Here is a 20,850-nt window from a genome sequence, read left to right as displayed (position 1 = left end):
ATAAAATGTAACGTAAACACCCAAGAGATACGAAAAAAAGGAAAAAATTACTAGCTTAAAAAGAAGTTAAAAAATTAATTAAATAATTTCGTAAATAATAAATCAAACGTAATAAAAGAAGAAACAAAATAAGAATGCAGAATTAACATAATTGATATTAGATACATAAATTGGAAAGAAATTAAAAAACCAAAAAATACGAAAATAAGGCTAACAAAAAGAAAATATAGATCTATAAAAAACCCATGGAAAATTTTTAAAGATGGCAACCTCGATAAAAAAATTCCATCCCCATGTGAGTTTTTAAAAACAATTTTTTGACTGTAATTAATTGATTTTAATTGTCTCCGAAGAGAACGGTAAATAATGAAAATGCGGTATGTTATAATTAAAACAACCGTTTGTCCTTTTACCCTTCGAAACAGCTGTCAGACTAAGAAAAAATATATAATAACATGTCATAAAAAAATAATAAAAACAAAAATTGTGTACTACTAAAAAAAAGGTGTTGTTTTTTCTGATTGTATAAATTATATTGCTCTGAATTCTCATCGAGCTAAACCGAGGTTAATATTGGTACAATAATCAATATAATACCATTTATAAGGTATTAAAATTGATTGTTAAAAAAATCCATATATATATATATATATATATATATATATATATATATATATATTTAAACAAGGGGGTAGTCACCAACAATGTGTATTTTTTAATATTATTTTATTATTCCGTGTCTTGGTTTTTCATTGAGAATTCTGTTTGGATCATTGTAATAATGTTTTTAAATCATTGAAATCGTTTTTACACGTTTCAGACGTTCTGTGAAGCGTCCTCGTCAGAAATTATTTTCAAATTTAATTATTCATAATAGAAAATAATTTCTGACGAGGACGCTTCACAGAACGTCTGAAACACTTAAAAACGATTTCAATGATTTAAAAACATTATTACAATGATCCAAACAGAAGTCTCAATGAAAAACCAAGACACGGAATAATAAAATAATGTTAAAAAATACACATTGTTGGTGACTACCCTCTTATTTAAATATACATCTTTCTTTCGTTGGAATTTCTTAACCCATTATATATATATATATATATATATATATATATATATATATATGAGAGAGAGGGAGAGAGAGAGAGCATATATGTATGTGACAGAAGTGAGCGTGATAGATACTATATACAATAAGAGGTTGAAAGAAAATTTATTAATAGAAGCGTCAATGAGGAGCTAATTAAAAATTACAACTAATTAGAAGATTCCAAATTTAATTTTTTCACGCATTGCTCAATCCTTAAACTGAGGAATATTTTAGTATGTATTTTGTATGATTAAAATATATGTGAGAAAAAGCTTTATGGAAATAAACGTTGACTAACTCAGCTTTACTATAATAAGAGGCATACAGTAAACATTTTAGCCTGTTAAAAACGGGTAAAAGTTATAGCCTGTTGATTTGAATGAGTGCTTTATGCCAAGTTGATGGTTGAGATGGTTAAATTTATCCTTATTTTTGCATTAAATACTAATCCCTATTAATCCTTAACTGTACATCAAATGGATAACATAATACTTAGTTTGTTTTACCTTATAACAAAAGTTCATGCAAAATTTTGGCCAGATCAACCCAGTAATTTCTGAGAAAAAATTGAACAAGCAGACAAACAGATAGACAAAGGTAAATATAATATATAGTGTGAACGTCCCATCTTATATATCCTGCCCAAGGAAAGACCAATGATCTCCCCTTAGAGAAGGACAAAGTGTTTTCTTCTATTAGTAGTTCTCTTCAAGACAAGTCGCTTGTGTTCGCACTTCTAATAAACATTCTACTTTTATCACATTCCCGCCTGGACGTTATTTATTCCATACTAGCCTGGATGTCCGGCGTTGCCCGGATATTTGGAGGTATGTGTTGAGCAAAAAAAAAAAAGTGGTAGTAGGCAGGCAGGCTTGAACTCGTACCACAAAGGATGAAAAGAATGTGAAAAAAACCAAACAAACAAACGTGATGCCTTTGCCAAACTGAAAGTGGCAAAGGTTTAAATTAAGGCTAGTCAACCGAAAAGTGGGGGTGGTTTTCGAAAATATTGGTGAAAAAAGCGACCCCTCCTTGTAGAAAAGTGCCCAATTGAGGGTGAGGGAATTTAATGCTTTTAGCCAATTTTTCGATAGTTGTCGTCCGAAGGGTCGCGCTTCAAAACGATACCAATCTCGTGAAAATCCGTCGCCTTTGTTGAAAGTTTTAGGCAAACATACAAACATACATACGTTTAAACAGACAGATGAGATTTATATTGTAGATTAACATATATGTAAAGACTGATGGAGGAAATATCCCTCTAACAAATACAGATAACAAAGAGTGATTAAAAAATTTGTACAGTGGAATACGCATTTTATTGTGGCCTGACTGAGTGAACACAAGGTTGCTTCAAGATATCACTGAAACATTTCCAAATAATCAATGCTTGTTGCCTCGATTAATCAGACTGCCTGCGATGAAGTGCAAGAGTATCATTGCGCACTCCTCTATCGTATTATTCAAACAGATTTAATTTTCACAAGTCAGCATTTATCTTTCAGGATCTTAGATTACAAATTGTGAATAAAAAAATTAAAAAATGCATCAGCCATGAATTAATTTATAGCGTTTGGGCAATTTGTATGTGATATGATATACTATGGTCTAATTGATTATAAATTTTGTTCGGAAACATTTTAGAATAATTTTTTTAAGTAAGCGAAACCAAATTAATTTATCCTTGGAATTTAATAACCTTTCGGTATCATCAAGCGAACATATAAACTAAAGATGAAATGAAGCCGAACAAAATGAAAAGAAAGATTAAAATTTATATATATATATATATATATATATATATATATATATATATATATATATATATATATGTGTGTGTGTGTGTTCATGATGTCGACCATCTTATAATTTATTCCTTTAATTCAGTTGACATTTACAATTATTGACAGTATCCGTTTTGTAGTGCAAAATCAATCGCTTAATTATTATATCAATTAGTGAATCTATTTTTCCCTTAACTCATCAGATTCACTGATTGATATAATAAAGTGATTGATTTTGCGCTACGAAACAGATACTGTCAAGAATTGTAAATGTCAATGAATTGAAGGAATAAATTATAAGATGGTCAACATTATGAACTTTAGAATATAGTCTTTTATCATTTATTCACTATATTGCTCTGTAATTACATTGAGCTTCTAAAATAAGAATTGGTATGTATTATAAGAAAATATATTTCCACAGAAATATATATATATATATATATATATATATATATATATATATATAAGCAAAAAAAAAAATAGGCTCCTTCAGTCTTGGACAGACTATGGATACCCACGAAGGGTTGCTTGCGAGTGAAATTTTTATGGCAGGAGGTACGCAATCTCCAACCACACCTCTCCTTAGATGACATTGTTATATACCAGTGGCAAGTAAAGGACGACTGGAAACAAATGCAGAGATAAGCAGAGAGCACATACAGTGCCTACCCTTTTCAAATGGTCACCCATCTGGTACTGGCCAGGCTCAATGTTGCTTAACTTTGGTGATCTGGCAGGAACCGGTGTGTCAACGTGATAGGGCCGTGTATATATATATATATATAGATAGATGTTGTTTTGTTTTGGTTTTAGTGATATGTTTTGAATGAATTCAATCATTTACGAAAGTGCATTTTTGCCTAAATGCGAGTTGGGAATAATTTTCCCTTTTAACCAATTTGATACTCCCACATGGGGAGCTGTATATATATATATATATATATATATATTATTTTTAAAATGTAATTATCCACTGACACATGTTTCGTCATCTACGACTCATCAGAGTGGCTGTATCTAGTGAGATTCGAAATCGGGACCCAACGGTAATGAGCCTAAACCCTTACACCTGGACCATCTCGCCAACTGTCTGGATATATCGCGATTTACTTAGATGTTGTTTTGTTTTTGGTTTTAGCGATATGTTTTGAATGAATTCAATTATTTACGAAAGTGCATTTTTGCTTAAGTGCGAGTTGGGAATAATTTTCCCTTTTAACCATTTTAAAAATAATATATATATATATATATATATATATATATATATATATATATATATATATATATATATATATTATGGACGTGTGTGTATGTATACATGTATGTATATACATATAATGCAATTATGTTATCAAAGAGTTAATTTTTAACGAAGCAAAATTTATCAAGCTATGAAAAGCTCAACGCCATTAAGAGGAGCAAAGAATAATACTAAATGAAAGGTGAGGAATAAAAGTTATAGATAACATATATCATCAGAACAATAAGGAAAAGTTAAAGGGAAATTAAAAAAAGATTCTAGGAATAAGGTCTGGTATCATTATATTATATTATAAGAGGACATAGAAGTGATGCAAAAATATTTGGGAATTAATTTTACCCATCCTGGGACGGGTATTCTTCTAGATTTTTTTCTTTATATAAGTTAACTTCCGGGTTATCTCGCAGAAGAAATAAAACTTTCATTTTTATACATCAACACAGAAAAAAAAAAGACAATATCTCATAAAGTTTCCTTCACTGAATGCAAAGTAAAAATCTGACATCTTTTCTACTCAATGACCTTGGAGAGAAAACAAAAAAGCTAAAACGACTATTAATTCTGTCATTAATTTTAAATGCAAGACTACGACAATACAAAATCAAATGAAAGAAGTTTTTCCCCACTCAATTTGTTACTAAGAACAAAGTCAGGACCTTTTCTTTCCTTCTTATTGGCTTAAAACAAATTCTTTCTTTCTGCCATAAGGAAGACACTGCAGTAAATTAAGGGTAACAGAAAAGGAGTTTTGGGCCTTTAAAGGCTTTATTTCATCATTTATCAATGGAGGTGAGACAAAAATTTATATTAGTAGAAATACAGCAAGAGATAATGCAGTTGCATAATTTTTCTCCCACATTATGCGGACTAACCACCATCTTTGGTAGCCTTCAACGAATGGATATGTTTCATTAGTCTTTTAGGAATAGGTGAACATCAACGAACAGATAACCTTAAAAAACCACAGAGCCTTTACCAAATATGCAACATGCTTAGCGATTCTAATTTGACTGAATAAAGGAATTTTATAGCAAGCCCCACTCTCCCGAATGGTTTACTTCTACTTGCGCAACTGCCATTGCTCAAAGGCAGCATGCATACCGCAGATTTAACCGACATAAGTCCAGTTCAAACAGGCAGAAGTATATAGAAGCTAGAAGTAACGTTAAGAAAGAAATAGCACCAGCTAAGAGAAAATTTACTGAAACCACTAAAAAACGCATCGAAGCACAAAAATTAGGAACTCGTGACTTCTGGAAAATCTACAACAATAAATAATGGGCAATCAACAATCACGAGGTTGTTTGCTCAGCAACCGAGAAGGCTAACATGCTTGCCAGTCGGTTTGCCTCAAACTCCACACTGGACCCTTTCAAACACCCCCAACCTGACTTTCCTTTGCAGACAGACGCCACACTAGACGATCTGAAAATATCCCCTGCTCAGGTGCATGCTATCATAAAAACCTTGATACTTCAAAAGCATGTGGACCTGATCTCATCCAAGCTGTGCTATTAAAAAAGTGCTCAGCCGAAGTAGTTCCAGTTCTCTCCAAACTCTACAACAAATGCCTTAATGAATCTTGCTTTCCGGGCTGTTGGAAAACTGCTTCTGTGATACCAGTATTCAAGAATTCTTGCGAAAGAACTGACCCATTAAATTATCGCCCCATTAGCCTCCTCCCACTTTTTGCCAAAATATTTGAGACCTTAATTAACCATGCTCTAGTCCATCACCTTACAGATACTAAACTCCTGACTGACAAACAATATGGATTTAGACAAGCCCGTTCAATATCAGACATCCTAACTGTAATCTCTGAACGTATATATCATTCACTGGACAAATCAGGGGAGGGCAGATTGGTAGCTCTAGATATATCTAAGGCTTTTGACAGGGTATGGCATGAGGGTCTCCTCAGGAAAATTAGATCATACAGTATCACTAGTAGAATACTTAACATAATTAAATCCTTCTTAGATAAGAGAAAAATCCAGGTTGTCCTCAGTGGGCATTCATCTAAACAATATGATATAAGGGCAGGAGTGCCCCAAGGGTCTATCCTTGGACCTCTATTGTTCCTAATATTCATTAATACCCTCTCCGACAAAATTGCCTCTGAGATGGGTATATATGCTGATGACACCACACTCTATAACAGGCACGACAGGAAAACAAATGAACACATATCTAAAAAAATGACAGAAACACTAGAGGATGACCTCCAATCTGTAGTGGAATGGGGACAAAAATGGATGGTCACATTCAATGCTGCCAAAACTAAACTTGTTTCCTTAAATAATTACAAGAAACCTTCTCTACCACCAATAGCAATGGCCAACGACTCTTTATCTGAGAGTACATCTTTCAAACTCCTTGGCCTAACGTCCACAGGAAACATGAGTTTGAACAATTACATTGATAGCATTGCCAGGGCCGCTGTGAAGAAGGTAGGCTCTTTCTACCGTACTAGAAAACTACTAACACCAAAAGTATCCTGTACCTCTATAAGGCCACCATTCGCCCATATATGGAGTATTGCTGTCATATTTGGGCTGGTGCATCTGCTACTAGTCTCTCACTCCTAGACAAGGTTCAAAGGAGAGTCGCCAATCTGATAGGCCCTGAACTGGCATCTAAGCTTCAGCTTATGTCCCATCGACGAAATGTTGCATCCCTCTGCCTGTTCGACAACTATTTAAATGGTGAATGCTCTGAGGAACTGCAAGCACTTGTGCCCACATGATGTAAACACTATCAACAAACCCGATAGGCAGCTAAATCCCACCCCCACACAGTAGAGATCCCTAGATGTAAAAGCTCTTTCTACTCCAGTAGTTTCTTACCCAGAACCGCTAGACTTTGGAATTCCCTTCCAGGTCCCTGCTTCCCCAACTGTACTGACATGCAGAAGTTCAAGTGTAATATGAACCAACATCTTGCTGCCCAAATCCCTACATAGTACTCCAGTATTTGTTGACCCTGATAGTAGCCCCCTACACCAAAGTGGCAATGTGGTTTGTTTGGGGTGAAAATGTAATAAAAAAACTAAAAAAAAAAAAAACTATGGCAAATTCATGATAGGAACTTGGGGGATAGGTCAAGCACATACTAAATTTTATTTGTACTGACAAGTCAATTTGGTGGACAAGTCATTCATAGATTAAAGTTTATTTATATCAAATATTGTGAATGTGCATCATGTGTTCACTGCATCAGCTGTGATTGTCTCCTTTGTTGTCCTGGGCCAAGATTGTTTGTCGATCCAGTTGGCATTGCAGCAAAGAGTGCTCATACCAACAAAAACCAGATGTCCAGCTTCTAAACGAATAACGTTATTTTTTAGAGTTTACACGTTGTACCATCTACTTAGCTGAATGACAGACTTGTACCATCAGATCCTTGTCCGACAAGACCAAAGCACATAAGACTTATAAATATGATCCTTTACCAAGAGCTCCAAAGGAAGCCACCAGACACAGAGGCACACTCGCTCAACTTCTTGGTAACTCTTCAAAAATTAACTGCCTGCTCTCCAACATTTAACTCCAACTCCCTATCTTCCTCCTCCAGATCTCTTCACACCTGACTGACTCTGGCATCTTGTCAACGGTTATTGTTCAGTCACCCAGAACAGACATCCATTGAAGATAATATCTTGCCAGTCTCTGGACATTGTTTCTCTCACAAGGCTGATTCCAGTGACACTCTTCCAACTCAATGAGGTACTTATTTTCTTCAAACAAAGAGAGTATCTTTTGAGTGGTCTGACTCTGACTAGAGATATTTTCAGTTCTGTTCCCTTTGCCAAGCATCTAACAACTGCATGTCTGCCATTCACAAGTGACAGCAAAACATGCTGTGCAGCACTTGTTTACAAGAAAGGGTTGTCAATTTTATTATGGATTCCATGGCTGACCTTTTTCGTGGATAGAGACGTTAAATCTCTATGGTAACAGGTGAGCATTGTCTGAAGATAGAGGTTTCGATCCTACCCAAAGTACGTCAGAGGATTAGTTGGTTAAAACGTGGTGAGACAACAATAACTACGGAAGGCAGTAATTACTGAGGAGACAGTTAAGAGACTCAAAATTCTTATCCCATCACGGTTAAGAACCACCTGAAGAAGGCCAAAAGAATAGTTGGCCGAAACATGGTGAAACAACAACAAATATGAAGATGAGGATGGCAGTCTGCAATTAAATAAATAAATATATACTCAAATTTTAACCACGTTTCGTCCAACTATTCCTCTGGCCTTCTTTAGGTGGTTAACAGTTGGATGAAACATGGTGAAACAACAACAAATATGAAGATGAGGATGGCAGTTAGCAAATAAATAAATAAATGGGGTAAGGTTAAGAGACTTAGCATTCCTATCCCATTGCGGTTAACCACCTGACAAAGGCCAGAGGAATAGTTTGTTTTTTTTGTGTTTTTTTACACGGTGGTAATCTCTTATCAAGGCCTGGAAGCCACTCAGGGATAAGGGTTATTTCAAGTACAGTACGTTAGTGTGGAGATTTGATGAAGTGCTTACTTAAGGGGGCGGTTCATTAGGAATTTGTCAACGTTGGACTTGAAGACATCCAAGTTGTAGTCAGGTGTAGGTATTTGGTTGAAACATTGTGAAACAGCAACTATGAAGAATAGTTCGAAAATAAATAAGTAAATATACAAATACCTCATCTCAAAGGATTCCAATAAAAAGTAAATAAATAAAAAATAATAGTAATATATAATTTCATATGTGTATGTTGTTTTCTCGTGACTATGTGACTTACACATTATTCTTTTATTTAGTACTAGCAGGGGGTACCCGTCGTTGCCCGGGTGTTTGGAGGTAAATCAAAACTCTGTGGGGTGGTTAAAATAATAAAAAAAAAAAGTTTTGGTAGGTGAGTATGAGGATCGAATCCGAACCCTTGAGGGGAAGTTGGAAATTAAAGTGTGAAAAAAAAAAAAACGTGTGACGTTAACCGTTCGGCCACCGCGAGATACTAACGGAAACACGTTTTAATTTATTTAATTACTTAGATTTGGCAGGCGCACGTTTTAATGACTTAATGAGGTCAACTTTGACAGCGGGGTATTTCATTTACTGTGAGAACGCTTTTTTTTTATTTTCCCAAAATGCTGGGGGGGGGGGGGTACCAGCTCCCCTTGTCCAAATTGAATAGCAATTGTTTGATGTAAGGAAAATATTTCCACATTAATCAAAGCTGATTGTTTTCGGACATTTCCAGCGATAGCCGGAAAATACCGCCAGAATGAGTGTCGCTTTTATTATACGACAAAGACTAATCCACATGTGGCAAGCGACAAATGTTGAATATTTATCTTCCCGAAGTCGAGCAAATTAAACAGACAGGCGACCTCCATTGTTAACTCGTAGATATTATGATTTATATGTGATATAAAAAGTTTTAAGAAGTTGTGAGCCGACCGGCCGCTTCTCTGAAAAAAGCCTTTCTTGGACATACACAAAAAGCGAACATACATACACACATTTTCGCTTTTATTTTTTTTTAAATTAACCAAATATTTTTTTGAAATCTGTGGTAACGGTGTAGAGAGGCAGAAGAATAAACAGCCATGATTAGCACCTGTTTGTTGTTATTAATCAGCAGCACACAAACACAGAACCATTGCAGCATGATGATGCAAGTTTAGATGGTGTTGCGAGTCGAAAATGGCTGGAGAAAAGGAGACGGATTTCTTGCTTGGCAGTCAGTTTTGTTTTGGATGTCACATCGTTCGCGTGTGTTTTGAGTTCTTGTCATTTATCTTGGATGTGGGTGAAAAGAAAAAAAAGAAAAACAGCTGCTGATACTAAGAGCATACATCTTTGTCATAAGTAAAGAGACAAAAACAATCAAACCCAAGGGTGTGTTCCTTTAATGAAATAATTTATGTGACTGAAATAGAAATTAATTACCTAAATATATCTTTCTCAATCAAAAATTTTATTGATAAACTCACATGAATACAATATGCAGTTGTGGTAATTGTTTCCCATTCAGGAAATGTTTAGATAGCCATTATCTTTGAGATAATCCCATAGGAAAAATCTGAAGGCTAAGGTTCAATGAGTGTGACACTCATTTAGAATCACACCTCACACTGATGAAACTATCACCAAACTGTCCCCCCCCCCATATTATAAAACAGAAGAAAAAAAAACAAAGAGTGTTTAATATTGATAACTGAAATTTGGTGGACAAGTCAGGCATAGTTTATTTGCACCAAATATAGTTAGGCTGAGAAAGAATTGTGAATATTATTAATGATTCCATGGATGGCAATGTTTTTAGAGGTAGGGAAGTTCACACTATATTTTCTTTTGGCATTATTAATATGACAAAAGTGTTTACTTTAGAGTAATACTAGCCTGGGTGCCTGGCATTGTCCGGGTGTTTGGAGGTGTGTGTCAAGCAAAAAAAAAAAAAAAAAGTGGTAGTAGGCAGGCAGGCAGGCTTGAAATCGTACCGTGAAGGAGGAAAAGAATGTGAAAAAAACAAAACAAAAAAACATCACGTCTTTGTTGTTGCTTCCATCACCAAACTGGAAGTGACGTAGGTTTAAATTAAGGCTAGACAATCGAAAGGAGGTGATGACTTTCAAAAATATCGGTGAAAAAAGCGACCCCTCCCTGTAGAAAAGTGCTCAGTTGAGGATGAAGGAATTAATGTTTTTGGCCAATTTTTCGATATTTGTTGTTTGAAGGGTTGAGCTTCAAAATGATATTGATCTTGTGAAAATCTATCGCCTCTGTCGAAAGTTTTTGCAAGACATACAAACATACATACACACACACATACATACATTTAAAAGATTTGAAGAGGTACATTGTATGAATTCGCAATTTCTCCATAGCATTGGATAAAACAACAACTTGTGTTTAATTAATCGTTTACAACATTTTCATGTTCACTTTCCTCTTTAATCTCTCATCTTTCCTCTTTCATGTTATTTTTGTAAAATTTTAAAATTATTTTTATTCAGTAATGTAATGAAATTTTCTAATATATAAAAGGCAAAATGTATGTGTGTGTGTGTGTTTGTGTTTGTATGCCTTGCAAAAACTTTTGACAGAGGTGACAGATCCTGACGAAATCAGTATCGTTTTCAAGCTCCATTCTTCGGATGACAAATATCGATAAATCAACCAAAAACATTAATTCCTTCACCTTAAACTTGGCAGTTTTTTACAAGGAGGGGTCGTTTTTTCATCAATATTTTTGCAAGTTATGATTTTCTTTCTGATTGACTAGGCTTAATTTCAACGCTCTCCACTTCCGGTTTGGCCCTGGAGACATCGGCTAAAACGTTACGGTTTTTTTCACGTTCTCTTTCTCTTTCGCGTTACAGGTTCAAGCCTACCTTTCTACTACCACTTTGTTTTCTCTCTTCACCCAAACTGCCTACTGTTGTTATGATTCCCCCCCTCCCCGCTACTACCACTTTTTTACCCCTCACGGTTCCTTATTCGAACTGGGCAATGCCAGGGAACCCTGATACTACGAAATTTTTTTAACACCTCTCTCCACCCAGGCTACCTACTGCTGTTTTGATCCCCCCCTTCCCTCCACACCCGGGCAACGTAAGTTTAATAATAAAGGTGAAATAAAAAATAATTTCATCTTAGGAATTGATGTGATTATATTGTCTGATTCATCGATTTTTAAATATATATATATATATATTGATGTATATACTCCCGACTAATCAGCCAAGCAGTAAAATGGTTCCTAGATGCCGGAAAGCCTTCTACTCTAATAGCTTTTTCCATTGGACTGCCTAAATTTAATATTCCCTTCCGGTTTCCTGCTTCTCTTACAGTACTTACATGCAAAAGTTTAAATGTAATGTGAACAGATATATCATGCTCAGCTCCCCACAGTCCCCTGTTAGACACGATCCAAAATAATAGCCCTTATGTTTCACATGGTAATATGCCTTGTTTGGAGGGGAGGGGAATGAGTATATATATATATATATATATATATATATATATATATATATATATATATATATAACCTGCTCTGTATCCAATAAGTTACATCATACACTACTATCCCTGCATTTAAATATTTACTGAAAACAGGAATGTATACAACATTCGTTTTCAACAATTATATTAATGTAACGATACTTAGTTACGATTAAAACTCATATTAATATACAGTCCACATTCAAAATGAACGCTTGAATGTTTTTCATTGGTTCTTTGTTGGTGAATTCGCTTTGAACTCCAATATTTAATTTGTTTTTCAGTTTGTGAGTTGCTGATGATTTTTTTTTTAGTTTTAAAAGTCTTTAAAAGACAGATCCACTGCAATGAAACCATGGTAGGTCTATGAAATTTGTAACATATAGTTTTTACATACATACATATATATATATATATATATATATATATATATATATATATATATATATATATATATATATATATATATATATATATATATAAACTATATGTACAAATTAGTTAAGAAGCCAAACAATAGAAAAAAAAATCTATTAAGTTACATATGCTCTGAGAGTGTAAATCCATTTCCATTGAGCTTAATAAACCATTACAGTTTTTTTGAATATATACATTATAAACGTATATTTGTTTTAAGGAAACGTATATACATATGTGTGTGTGTGTGTGTGTGTGTGTGTGTGTGTGTGTGTGTGTGTGTGTGTGTGTGTGTGTGTTTTACATATTTAAAGTGGATGAGTTAACTAGTCCATATATTGACTAGTGTATATATTAGCGGTTAGGGTTTGATTAAAAGACTATAAGTGTTTCAGGAGATCAAAAAGGTTAACTATGGCTGTGAAATAAAATTGTGAGAAAAAAAAGGCTATGATAGGAATGAATAGAAATGAGGTCATTTATGTGAGGATTAAGGTACTCTGGAAGCAAAGCCTTTCTTAGTCTTAAAAAAAGCGATTGATAAGAACAGTGGTGATAGGAGAGAGTAATATTGTTTTTGCCTGAAGTGTCCCCTCTCCACCTCATCACACAAAAATGATGATTTCATATGAAACAGAAAAACTATACAAAATATATGAAGCATGGAATTAGTGTAATTTAATTAATATTTTCCATAGGTAAAAACAAAATGTCTTTTATGAAAGCAGAAAGATATAAACCAAATTCTTAAATTATGACTCAATTTTAGGTCACGTTTTAAATTTCTCGTGTAACCTTCTTAAGTTCAAGATAAAATGTATTTTACTGAACGCTAGAAAATAAAACTACTTGATCAAATTATGATTTTTTTTAATATAATACTTTCTGCTTTGGTACAGATATATATATATATATATATATATATATATATATATATATATATATATATATATATATTATACAGATTTTGATTTATTTTTGTTCTTTAATATAGGGGAATTCTGGACAAGAACCGTGGTATTCCATTTTGTTAATAATGAATTTGTAGAAAAGCAGTTCATTTAGTAGGAAGAAAGAAGGATCGCCATCAGCTTATGAGGACAAACTGATCTTGCGGATATTAAATCAGTTTTATTGATACATATCGCTTCATCAACAGCAAAAGACCATGAGCAATAACAAGCAGAAAACATGTGTCTTTCAAAAATTGAGGGGAAGCGAGAAAGCAAACAGCAAGTTAGTCAACCACCTAAAACTTACCCCACTGTCTGAAATGGATTCAGAAACAAATCCTCCAATCTATAATAAAAAGCAATAAAATATCAACGGTGAGTTTTTTTTTTTTTAGTCATTAGAAATATTAATAATAATTTATATATGGAAAAGTAATTTATTTATATAAATTCTAGAATTTTATTATTTGAGTAATATATCTCGATAAAGAACAGATGTGAACACTGGTGAAAGAAAGACGAATATATATCGTTGAGACTGGTGGCCTGGTGAAACTGAATTTCAGAAAGAAATCACAAGAATTTATTGTTTGACAGGGTACTCAAAAAAAAAGAAAGATTTCCTTAATCCGTGGAATTTCAAAGAATACATTCTTTTCATCAGAGGCTTTCCTCTTGGCAAATAATTATAATAGCGAAACTATGAATTTGCTGGTACTAGCACGAATTGAAACTGCATTATATGAAAACTAATCATATTTGCAAAAAAGTTAGTGTAAAAAAGTTCATGGAGTGGAGAAAAGGAATGCAAAACGAAAAATGAAAAAATGCAACTGAAAGGATATGCAGTGAATATTTTTACCTGCATAAAACTTATCCATGGACAAACCAGAAACTCGTGTCTATGGATAACTTTTATGCAGGTAAAAATATTCAAAAGTAAATTAAAAAAAAAAATTAATTAAAAAAAAAAAATGTCTTGTCAGAAAAAAAAAAAAAAAAAAAGGGTGCAATAATATGCAAAACAAAAAGGGACATAACTCCCTCATCACTTAAGGAACATTTTAAAATAGCTTATATCACTAATTCAGAAAAATAACAACAGATCTTATATATATATATATATATATATATATATATATATATATATATATATATATATATATATATATATATAAGAGCAAACAGTTAATAAAACATGTTAAAAACCACTTTAAAAAAGAGTTAAAAATATATTTAATCTGAAAAGGAAACACTTAATAAGTGGATAGTCCTTAATCCGCGGAGTTTCAAAGAAATACTTTCCTTCTCATCAGAGGGTAGGAATTAGCAAAATGCGGGATCGGATTTTGCATACAAAAGTATTTGATTAAACTGCAAGTAAGTCAAAGATCTTACTTGATAACAAAAAGTGAAGCAGAGGGAGTATGGTGACGAAAAAGGTGATTACACGTGAATGGATAGTCTGGTGAAAGGTAAATAATCCAATGACGGTAAAATCCAAAAATATAACTCCAATCATTTGCACAAGTAAAATCCAATATATATATTAGTTTTGGGACGATTAATCAGATTCGGAATTAGGAATAGAGAAAATCAGAACTTTTTTAAAGTGTCAGAATCTAAGAAAATTATGCCTACTTTCTGATGCCAAAAACGAATTTCGTAATTATTTATTATTTGGTTTGTTTTTGCTTAAAATTTAATTTTCCATTACAGCTACTAAAGATGAAATGGTGAATGTGTAATGGTTTTAAGCTACAAACAATATTAAAATGTTTAAGTCACCCACACAAGTGTATTTTTACGTTCACAAAAATATATCACATGTTTTTTTTTACAGTAATCTAAAGAAAAACAATTATGTTGCTAAATATTTAGTGATTTTAAAAGAATCGGAATTGGAATTGTCAATTGTATCGTAATCTGGAATTTAAAACAGAATCAGTAATTGTATCAGAATCGGAAAAAAATTGGAATCGTCCCATGAGTAACATATATACAGATAGTAAGTTATAAAATATATATGGCGATTAAGCTACACAGAATATTCCACGTTTCATCCACGCTAGGATTATGGCGATTAAGCTACACAGAATATTCCACGTTTCATCCACGCTAGGATTATGGCAATTAAGCTACACAGAATATTCCGTGTTTCATCCACGCTAGGATTATGGCGATTAAGCTACACAGAATATTCCGCGTTTCATCCACGCTTGGATTCATCGAATCCTAACATGGATGAAACGCGGAATATTGTGTAGCGAGTTAGTACTTGCATGAACGCATGTACATCTGCAGTGGTCAAGTCTTACATCCAAATGTGCTGCACATGTTGAACATGCGCTTTACATCTTTGGTTTGATTGACATGCAAATGTCACACATCTGTTGAGTCTAACATTTACAATCCAACTGATGAAACATATGGAAATAGTGCACAAACAGTTCAGCAGAAGTGTGATCAGACATCATGTTACCCTGCTCAACAGCAAATGCCAACCCCCAACACTTTTTCTGTAGTCTTTCTTCTCTTTTAGCTTCTATTGCGGCCATGTTGTCGTCTCTCACATTATCAACTGCCAAGAAGAATACGCAGTGGTTCAGAAGTATAAAAATAAAACAAAACACAAACTCCGACACATTCTACAAATATCAGCTGCACTTTGGGTGTGTGTGTGACACCATCGAACCTTTGAATGCTAACGTCAGCATCTTTGTTGTCTGCAGAGGTTGTGTTTGTCAGTTAGTAGATCAATTCATTTCCTCATCTCAACCTCCTAAAGATCTCTCGATTTGGCTCAAGCCACAACTGTGTCTAACTGGAAAAATTGTCCTCAATTGAAAACTGTCTTCAACTCTTGCAAACCCAAGACTGTCTGTAAATTGTCCTAAACTTCAAAACTCAAAATTCATTGTCACTCCTAAAACTAACTCTAAAATATATTGACCAATATTTTTGTTCCTGTTATGGCCACACCTGGATTAACAATCCTATTTTTGCTTTCTTTTGTGTTCCTTGGTGAACAACTTTCAATATCTTTGTTCTGCTGATAAACTTATTTCCATCTTTTTTTGTCATATTTTTTCTTATTTTTACTTTCTAGCACTTGGGTGGGTGGGGGACATCAATAGTATCACAGAAGTTTTCTGATTGCATAATGTATCAATCACTCTGCACAGAAAAGTAAACTTGCACAAAAGAAAATAGTTTGTCAACTGCAGATGTAATAATCAACCCGGGCAGATGGACATGCCCAACTCCGAATATTTCCTAATTTCTTACTGAAACCTATTCATAGTCTCTTGCTATCTATTAGTGAAATTCTCTGAGCAGAATAGTTTTTTACCACATTTATCTCCCTTTACAAAGATTAAAATAAAGACAACACTACTAAACCTTATGCATAGAATCATCATTCCAATTTTCATCAAAATCCATTACATGATTCTGACTTTAGACAAAATCTTAATTTGAAAACTTAAGCTTAAAGCAAAAAGTTCATCTTCGGATCTAAATTAATTAATTCTCAAAATCAGCCAAAAAAGGAAATTGGACACATTTAATTCCAAGTGCCTTAGACGGATTCCAGAGATTAAATAGAACAATTAAACTACCAACCAATAAGTCTGAGATTAGATTTACCAACAGGCAGTATCATCAATAATCTTCACACGACATCTTGATTGGCTAAAAAATATGCTAAGATTGGTCAACCAAGTGCGCCAAGGAACACCTGATGGAAAAAGATGAAGACTAAAAATGAACTGGAAACAAAAATCAAGAAAGATTCGATTGCAATGGTATACTGTTGACTGCCTCATGCAACACAAAAAACGCAGGAATTCCCAAGTCTAAGTTAAAGCTTCAAGCTGTTGTACTCTCTCGACATAAATACTCTTTAAGTAAATACCCTTGACAAATCTGACAAGCAGCTAAATTCCTTACACAGTAGAGATCTCTAGATGCCGTAAAACCTTCTACTCTTTCTTCTCTCGGACTACTAAACTTTATAATTGCCTCCCCATTTCCTGCTTCCCTGACTGTACTGACATGCAGAAGTTCATGCAAACAGACATCTTGCTGCTCAACTCCCTACATAGTATCCCTGAAAATTATGCTCCAGATAGTAGCCCCTACATCAAAGTGGCACTGTGCCTTTTTTGGGGGTGAAAATGCAATTAAAAAAAAAGCAAAAAAAAAAAAGCAGACTGTGTATGAGTATTGCTTCTTCTGTTTTGACATTTTTTCTTTCTTCCATAACATGCATATAAAACTGCATATAAAACTGCATATAAAACAGCATATAAAACTGCAGCCTTGTGTTCACGAAAGATATACCCGAACATGGTTACTGACAACATAGATGGATTCTACAGATCAAATGAAGTGATCGAACTATCAGCCAAGAAGTCACACACTACAGGTAGTAACATCAACAATGTTCAAGCAATGCTTATGTTGCCTCAGAACATACCCTAAGATTGGCCACCCACGTGTGCCAATGAACCCCTGATGGAAAAAGATGAAGACCAAAAATGAACTAGAAGTAAATAATCAAGAAAGATTTGATTGAAATGGGAATAAAAAATAGGGATGCTCTGCATCTGACTTCAGATTGAAAGCAATGGTATACTTTGATTGCTTTGTGCATTACAGAATGCAGGAATTGCTTAGTCGAAGTCAAAGCGGATTGTGTTTGAGTATGTAAATCGAATTGTTTCTTCAATCACGACCATTTTTACTTTCTTCCGACACATGCATGTGTTATTTCCAACAATACAGCATATAAAACGGCAATCTTGTGTATACAGAAGATATACCTAAACACGGTTGCTGACAACATAAAATATTCACAACTTAAAAAATATGAAATATTTATCTTACGAAATATTTATTCATTTTCAAAATGGTAAATTTGGGTCTTCCTATCTTGTAGTTTAATCCTCAAGATTGATACACTTTTTTATTTTTATTTTTTTACACAGGGAAACTTGTTGACCAAGGCCCAAAAGCCACTCATAAATAAAGGTTTATGAGTGTCAGGTAGCTGGTGAGACAATAATGTAATAATTGGAACTAGTGTAGGATTTGATTATTTAAGAGAACAGATCAAGAACTTGCTTACATTAGACTTGAAAATGGCCATGTCAACAGAATAGCAGAACCATGTTTTTTTTTTTACATGGAAGTCACCACTTATCAAGGCCCGGAGGCCACTCGGGGATAAGGGTTATTGCGTGTGCAGTAATCAATGGGGCAATATCGTAGTAATCGCTAGTAATGAAGATCTGATGAAGTGTCTTACTTAAGGGGGTGGTTCATCAGAAACTTGTTTATGTTGGACTTGGAGACATTCAAGTTGTAGTCAGGTGGGAAACAGGCAAACGGAAGTGAGTTCCACAGGCATGCACTTCTAAGAAAGAAGCTTTGTTCATGGAATCTACGTTTTGATTTTGGCACAGATAAAGAGTGAGGAAAATTACTGACAGTGGTTTCAGCTAGATGGGTGCTTTTGTGAAAGATTGGCGAGGGGGAACCAGAGATTGGAGCTCAGACAAGTACTTACCATGAAAATGATGATAAAACAATGACAGGCTCGCAACGTCTCTTCTATGGGAGAGAGGTAGCAGGGAAGAGAAAAGGGCATCCCCCCACTAGGCTATCCAATCTATTTTGTATTCTGTCAAGGCAGGATAGGCTGTTTTTAGCAGATCCTGTCCAGTACTCCATCCTTGGACGTACTTGACTTTTATATAGATAGAGAATTGCATCAGCAGTGAGATATCTACTAGAACGGTAGAAGGATCCCACCATTTTTCCAGCGACCTTGGCAACAGGTTTGATGTACGTGTTCTATTTCAGATCAGAAGTAAAGGTCAATCCCAGAAGCTTGTCAAAACATGAGGCCTCCCCAAGTTAATCCTTTATCTGCTTCTAATTAATATTTTGCTGGGTAATGGATGTTGCTTAAAAGTTACTTATTCAGGACTGACTTACAAAAAAGTCTTCTTCTCTCTTAACCAAGCTGGGATAGCGGGAAGATGTCTACAGGCGTTTCTTGGTTGGATATTTTGGTCAAGTGATGTCAGTGTCCAATCTATTGAGCCGTACCTGAAAACTGATTTCATTAGGGTTCTAAAAATGTCCTTCTTAAGTTGTTAGAGAAGAATGACTTAAGGAATTTTGATTCCTGCTGAGTAGCTGTACTGCTTAGATATACAAATGGATGGACAATTGATGGGATTGCTCTCTTTATAAGCAGGTAGAACTGTTTTGTTGTTGTTTTTTAATCGTTTTTCTTGACTTGTATAATTCTGTTGACAAGCAATGACAATGTAGTTTATAGCTCGCCTGTTTCACGGATTATTCTCATAAAGGTCAAACGGTGAGAAAAGCAAAAATAAAGACCTGCTATAAATTTATTGTCACCTAGAAAAACAGGTTACAACTCTTAACAGACTGATGAACAAAAGCGCCATTCACTTTAATGGCAAAATTTACAAAAGAAATCCGAAAAATGTTGACTGTTCTCCTTTCTTTTAGTATATGCTTCCTCCTGTTGAATATTTTTTGTTAGCCTGGGAGGATGATATCATTGTGAATGCATACGTACTACACTGACCCGAGAAAAGGAGGAAGTAATGATGGAGAGACTGATATCATAACAATGGAATAAATAGTACACTACTCCCGACCCCCTACCCCCCTTCCCAAAAAGAGAAGAGGTAATATTTGTGAGAATCCAACTATAAAAGAAGAAGGTTATATTTGTGAGTAAATACTTATGTGCACATATCTATATATCTATAAAAGTGTGTGTGTGTGTGTGTGTACATTTCCCAACGCAATAGCTCTGTCAATTTTTAGTCTACAGACGCGAAATTTGATATACAGGGTACTGAGATTTGAGAAAATCGATGTAATCAGTTTTTGGCCAGAAATTTGGCGATTAAGGGGTCAAAGTTCAACGATTTGACCTTTGAGAAATCTACCGAACTCCTCAGACAATTTTAGGTCTACACACTTTAAATCTTAGATATAGGTTCCTTGGACATGGATCTAACTTAATAACTCTGTTTGAGCTCAAAACAATAAATTTTAAGGGTCATAATAGGGGTCAAAGTTAAAAAAATTGACCGCTTTTTTGCTCAACATACACCTCCAAATACGCCAGGAACCCATGCTAGTATATATATATATATATATATATATATATATATATATATATATATATATATACAGGGCTCTACAGACAAACTTATCTTTAGTTGACCTTTGACAAGTAAATATTTTTATTTACTAGCCAAATATAAAAGTTACTAGTCAAACCCACATGA

At 34.2% G+C, this 20,850-nt stretch overlaps 1 protein-coding gene across 6 annotated transcripts in view; it reads right to left on the bottom strand.

Annotated features, from left to right (window-relative positions):
• The window catches only part of LOC145246821 (pleckstrin homology domain-containing family G member 5-like), a 1,071,747-nt gene that overhangs the window by 547,362 nt on the left and 503,535 nt on the right, over nucleotides 1-20,850 (bottom strand). For 4 of the 6 annotated variants that reach the window (XM_080108657.1, XM_080108658.1, XM_080108655.1 and 1 more), the window contains one exon: nucleotides 13,815-13,853. The exons of the other annotated variants lie outside the window; for them this stretch is intronic. In XM_080108657.1, coding sequence (XP_079964783.1) covers nucleotides 13,815-13,853 — 39 coding nt within the window. The remainder of the gene's footprint in view (nucleotides 1-13,814; nucleotides 13,854-20,850) is intronic. 6 annotated transcript variants of the gene reach the window in all.

Source organism: Euprymna scolopes, chromosome 24 (genome assembly GCF_053919585.1).
Source record: "Euprymna scolopes isolate OS-2025 chromosome 24, ASM5391958v1, whole genome shotgun sequence".
Taxonomy (NCBI): domain Eukaryota; kingdom Metazoa; phylum Mollusca; class Cephalopoda; order Sepiida; family Sepiolidae; genus Euprymna; species Euprymna scolopes.
This window is presented reverse-complemented; position numbering and strand designations above follow the sequence as displayed.